The sequence below is a fragment of the Rattus norvegicus genome, chromosome 5 (assembly GCF_036323735.1).
Source record: "Rattus norvegicus strain BN/NHsdMcwi chromosome 5, GRCr8, whole genome shotgun sequence".
NCBI lineage: Eukaryota > Metazoa > Chordata > Mammalia > Rodentia > Muridae > Rattus > Rattus norvegicus.
Window position 1 is genome coordinate 66,079,900 of NC_086023.1, and position 6,000 is coordinate 66,085,899.

The 6,000-nt window shown below is 56.4% G+C and overlaps 1 protein-coding gene across 1 annotated transcript in view; it reads right to left on the bottom strand.

Moving 5' to 3' along the window:
* Nucleotides 1-3,796, bottom strand: part of Gabbr2 (gamma-aminobutyric acid type B receptor subunit 2) — a 340,623-nt gene extending 336,827 nt beyond the window's left edge. Inside the window, 1 exon segment of the mRNA NM_031802.2 lies at nucleotides 3,329-3,796. Within this exon segment, the coding sequence (NP_113990.2) occupies nucleotides 3,329-3,646 (318 nt within the window). The 5' untranslated portion in view covers nucleotides 3,647-3,796.
* Between the last annotated feature and the right edge of the window lie 2,204 nt (nucleotides 3,797-6,000).

The window sequence follows — 6,000 nt, forward strand, 5'->3', positions numbered from 1 at the left end:
TTTCAAGCACAGAGCAGAGAATCTGACGCTCCAAATGCTACTCCTGGCTTTTCCTTAAGGCGGAAGCTTCAGAACCCCTATACACAGCTTTCGGCACTTCCTCTTGTCTATATGCTCAGTGCCTTGCTTGTGTTTTTATTAGGCAAGTCCTCCTGGAATCGGTAAACAAGTGTTTGCTGAAGTGATACGAGGCTCCACCAAGGAAGCAGAAGCCCGACGGCCCCGTGATCTGTAGTGATGCCCCATCGGCAGACAGAGGCTGGACAGAGGCCTTGAAAGTTCTGGGCTGAGCTTGGGATACCTGCTACTAGAGACACTGGTACAAGTTCAAGGCCTGCCTGAGCTACAGAGTGAATTCAATACCATCTTGGGCAACTTATGGAGACTATTTCAAAATAAAAATGTAGAAAGAGATCTGGGGATATAGCCGGCAAAGCCTTTGGCTTCTGGGTTTAATCCCCAGAATTACAAAAAGGAAAACAGAAAGTTCTACTGTTCATCTCATCACGGAAGAGGCTCAACCTACATAAATACCTAGAGGAGGGAGGTTGGCCTGGGAGAGCAGATAATATGACTTTCGACAGGTGGTGTGGACCAAGGTCCATCCTGGCTTCCTTTAGTCATTGATCATTGAGGCCATGACTGACATCAAACGTCAACAAAGCCAGGCAAGATTAGCCCATCACACCAATCCCACACTCAAGTCTTCTGACAGTAGTAGCAGACTGTGAGGAGACAGTTCTCTCAGTCCACACACACACAGCCTTGCATTAATAGGGGCCACTCACTCACTCAGAAGTGGCAAATGCCTTTCAGATTGCCCTGCATCTGCTGCAAGTTCTCAGACTGATTTTTTTCCTTTAGTCCAGCTCAGAGAAAACTTTAAAGACGGGGTTAGCGGGGGGGGGGGGGGGGGCAGTAATTATAGCCCCTGGGCACTCTCCCAAATGTGATACCTCAGGCAAGAGATGATAGATTGACTGTCAGCCCGAATTCCCTTTTCTGGTGGTAACTTCCCTGACTCTCTTAGAGACTGTAAAACCAAGCAGGAGAAAGAAGCATTCTTAATATTTTAGCAGTGAAAGACTTATCCCGCCAAGGCGTCTTCCTGGTGAATCCACGACAAATGGAAGTGCAGGACGGGAGGCAGTTATCTATCGAGTGCTTCAGCGTGCCAGACAGCATTGGCAGTGGAGCCTGCTGGCATCTTGCTGTAAACCCCTGGACACCATCCGACAGAGGATGGCTAACCCTCTCCTGCTCTTGAGAGATGGACAGCTGCATTTAGAGACATTAGAGATTAGGTGCCCAATTCAAGGTCATGGGTGGGCAGGGTCAGGGGTCAGAGGAATAAACTATTTCTTCGTATTCAACCCTAAAGCCCCAGATCGGGGATCGGGTACAGTTGACGTTGAACTGAAATCATCATCTACCCTCCTCCCATGCTGTTTCTGAACTATTCCCACCACCCGAAGCACCTCTGACTGCCTCATCCAATTGACTTTGGGCCCTCTCACTCAGAAAGCCACCGAGTTGCGCTTGAGGGGAAAAAAATGTAAAAGCTTTGACCCACACCCTGCAAACCAAACCCCCATCCCTCTGCTATCAAAGCGGACTAATAGGAAACTTCTCAGGAAGCGTTCTGAAACATTTTCCAAGACGGAGATATGATGCAAACAGGGCTGCCTTGTCTACAAATGTTTTTGTCTTCAAAGAACCGGCCTTTCCCTGTCCCTACCAGAATACAGGTGGAAACCACATGAAAGGGTGTTAAGGGGATATGCCTTTGCATAAACGCATAGCACTCTCAACGTGCATGTGCCAGACCATACCCCTAAAGAACTTGAAACGCTCAGGGGGGCGAAAAAGAGGGCGTCAAGAATGTCAATCGAAAGTGATTTCACACACGGTTAGCCCTGCACAACCACCCAGTGTGCCTCTTCCCCAGGCAGAGGAGCCTCTCCGCCTGCAGCAACCTGTGCTCACTGTCACCAACTGCTACCGATTCCTTCACCTTTTATTTACAGAGCAGAACAGCAGGCTGCTTCGGTGAAGCTGAAGCGGGGGAGGCAGGGAATGAGATACAATCTACATTCTGCTCTTTTCCGGGAGGGGGGAGTATAAAAAAGGGGTCAGGCAGGGGAGGAAGCTAAGCCCAGGTTACACCACCAGCGGGATGCTCCTTCCCTGAGGAGTCTGCCCCCTGGCTCCAGCAAAGGCGCGCCGCGGGAGCCCGGGAAGCCAGGGTTGAGAGCTGCGCCTTGGCTGTGCTGGGAGATGCTAGAGGCGCCAACAGAGCTCACCGTAAAGGAAATCACTGCCCCCTTCAGGCCGCATCTCATCTCTCGAGGCTGCGGACCGGAGAGTAGGAGCTCCCTGGGTCCAGAAAAACTCGCAAACCCGACCTTGTTCCTGATCGCTCTTCCAGGCCCTCTCTTCGTCCTAACCTCAGACTGAACAGTCAGGGTCTAAGCTGAGTCTTCTTGGGAACTTAGACAAGAAGGTGTGAGACAAAGATTTGGGATGGAAAGGTCTGGTTCTCCAGCTTTGCTCAAAAGAGGAGGTCGGAGGGGAAACCTCTGCTACACTCCAAGTCTAGGCTCCCACCACTGGGATGCCTCAAGTGTGCACCTGCTCAACTGTGCCAGCAGCTGCCCAACAAAAGTGGCAGCGCGACCGGACACCACAACACGTCCCGGGCTAGATCTGTCAAGCCACTCTATGAGCAACTAACCCAAGGCGGGGAGAGGGGGAAGGGGAGTCTCCCAAAACTGCTCGAGCTGGACAGATCTAGGCAGCAGCGCTGCAGAGCCCTCCCGGCTCCAAGGCTGACCGTGGCGCGCAAGCCCTGAGCTGCAGAAGCGCACCACAGGACCTGTCCTGCCCGGAGCTTGCCCCGCCTAGGGTCCTGGAGCCCTCTGGCCCTAAAAGGGCGTCTTGTATTTTTTTAGGGTCTGGGAATAGGCCCCATAGCCTGTCCAGCTGTGGCTGGCCCAGTTTGTAGTCAATGTGCTTGTTCCTCACACTTGGCACCCCCATAACCCTAGGAGCGGCACCAGGACAGGGGCAACCATCACAGGCCTCTGGGGGTTCAACCTTTCCCATCTCTACTCCTCCTCTGGTCAAAGAAGACCCCATTCCACACCCACGCACACATACTCCCAGAGGTAGAAAAGGTGCTCACAAATCAGGGTCCCACCTGCACCAGCCAAGCCCAGTGGGACCCTGATGGTCACAGTTCGCGATCAGTCAGCGAGGATCAGACAATTACGGCTCTGTCCCTCCTAGACACCCCCAGCCCCGACGGCATGGGCGACTGGACACTTACCTCGGTGTCATAGAGTCGCAGGTCCAGGAAGTAGGGGCGCAGGAGTGACTCGTTGCGGATCTGCTCGATGGCTAGCTCCACGGCGGGGAGCACGCCGCGCCCGATGCTGCCCTTGGCCACCTCCTTGGTGAGCGGCATGAGGCCCATGATGGAGAGCGGCGGGCTGCTGGGCGGCGGCCGGGGGGCGCCCCGCGTCCAGCCCCAGGCCCCGGGCGCCAACCACAGCAGCAGCGACAGCAGCAGGGGCAGCAGCAGGCGCGCGGGCGGCGGCGGCGGCGGCGGCGGCCGGGGCTGCCCGGAGCTCGGCGGGGAAGCCATGCCGCGCCGCGGGCTGCGGGCGCCAGCTCACTCGGCCCGCATGGCCTGGCCCGGCCCGCCGCCCGGCGCCGAGCTTTGCCCGCGGCTCCCGCGCAATGGCGCCGGCACGGGCCCCGGCTCGGCTCCGGCTTCTGCTCGCTCAGAACGGCCGCGGCGGTGGCGGCGCCCGTGACGGATCAATCACGCCGGGAAGGGGTGGGAGCCAGCGGAGTGCGGGAGGCGGGGAGCCAGCGAGCGAGCGAGCGCCGAGGGGGCCGAGTCTCCGCGCGCCTCTCTCCAGCGCGGCCGCCCCGCACCCGGCCGCCTCCTCCCGCCTCCGTGCGCGATCGCAGCTCTTTCCTGCTCCGAGCCGCGGGCCGGCGGACCCTGGAGCCCGGCCAGGGGAGGGAGAGCGGCGGGAGGCTCGGGAGGCGAAAGCAAGGCTGCTGAGCGGCGGTTCGGGCCGCCTCCGGGGACAGGGACGGGCCGTGCGCGCCGGGGGAGGGGGAGGCGCCGGCGCTGCGGCGGCCGCGGGGAGGGCCGTGCTCCCGGCACACGCACACTCGCGCCCGGGGCGCCGCGCGGCGCCGGCTGCTGTGGCCGGCTGACCCCGGCGGGAACCTAAGCTCCAGAGCACCACGGTCTAGGGAATCGGGCCCCGGAGCTGCTACGCGCGGGGGACGCGGGCGCCTCGCCCTGCGCTTCCTGTAGCACCTGCAAGGTGGTTGGGTACTGCTTCTCTTAGGTCTGGGCGGGTGAGTCGAGGGAACGGACGTTCCACAAAGGTGTCCTGGGGCACCGGGAGCCTGCGCTCTCCTGTGCCAGCTACCGCAGCCCCTGGAACCCTTGATCTAGCCTGGAGTCCTTTGCCAACCCAGGCCAGGACTGGGATCCCAGACCTAAGAGTACTACCGCCCCCTTCAGTCATTTGACCTCTCAGTGTCCCCAGTCCCAGAGGGCCCCGCCTTAAAATTCTCCCCTGGGTGGGAACTCTATCTTCAGTCCCAAGAAGCACATCACAACCCTGGACTTGGCTGGTTGTCTCCCAGGTGACATAAGCACAGTGGATAACCCCAGTCAAAGTAGTCCTGGCAAGATGAACCTGAGTGACCCCTCTGTGCCTCCCCATGAACCCTGGCATGAGCACTAATGTACAAAATTCCAACGCCTGATTAATGCAAGGGTACATTACATTATAAAACAGCCCATCCAAGCATTGTGGACCATAAGCACGACCTTGTAACAAGGGTGGGAGTTTAACCTTCACTGACTGCTTGCTACCTGACATATCTGATGTATCCCCAAAACAGACGTATGAACTTAGTACATTGGGTCTATCATTCCTGCTTTACAGGAGAATGCTGGACAGTAGGTCGATAATATACAGCTAACACAGGGGAATCAGAATGCACAGCCACAAAGGACTTTTCTGCACCCCTGGTGTTGGAAAGCCCCTCAGAAAGAAGGGCACAGAGGGCACGGTGCTCTCAGTCACTCTAGATCCGCTCCCTCCACACATTTTGTAAGGAGTCATCTAAATGGAGTGTGTATATGGTGCTAGGCGGGCAATCCTGAGGAAATGCGGTCTATCAGAAAGTAGAGCCCAGGCTGTGTTGAGGATGGCAGTACCTTGGACAGCTCCAGAGAGCCTGGAGCCAAATCAGCCTAGGCTGGTCTCCTAGAAAGTGGTGTCTGTGTTTCTTCTCTCTGGGACTGGAGGTTTGTGCAAGAGCACAGCTCATCCAAGCACCCCCATCTTCCAGCCCCCCCCAAATAGTCTAGATGTAATAGTCGCCCCAGACATTCTAACAGATGTCTTCTGACAGGAGTAGACCCATCTCCGTGCCCATCAGTCTGGCTCCAGGTCAGACTGTGACCTCATGTCCCACTTTGCTTGTCTGGGCATCCTTCTGGATCTCAGTTGCTGTCCTGGTCTTGAGCTCCACTTTGGGCGACTGTGTCCTTGGTGTTCTCCCTGCTTCTGAGTCCCTGCCCTGATCACTAGCCTGGAATCCCTGTTCTTGTAGAGGTGGAGCTGGGCTGCTTTTCGCTAATAGCCATTTCTTCTTTTTACTATGTTCCATTTAGGAGACACTCCTCCATGTTTTCCAGGAAGATAAGGAACTGAAGAAGCAACTCCAGCCACTGTTCTTATTGGGTTGTTGTTCTGGTTGAGAAAAGAGACAGTACCTAGGAAGATGACATTTCAGGGTTTGGGACTAAGGGAAAACCTATTGGAGGACAACGCATTGAGAAAGAAAAATGAGACATGTGAGGTTGGGCTAAGATCCAAAACAGGGAGTTCAGGGAAGTGCTCACTACAATGACTCTTTAGCAGAGACTTAAGGGAGCTAAGACAGAAAGTCAGTGTCCCA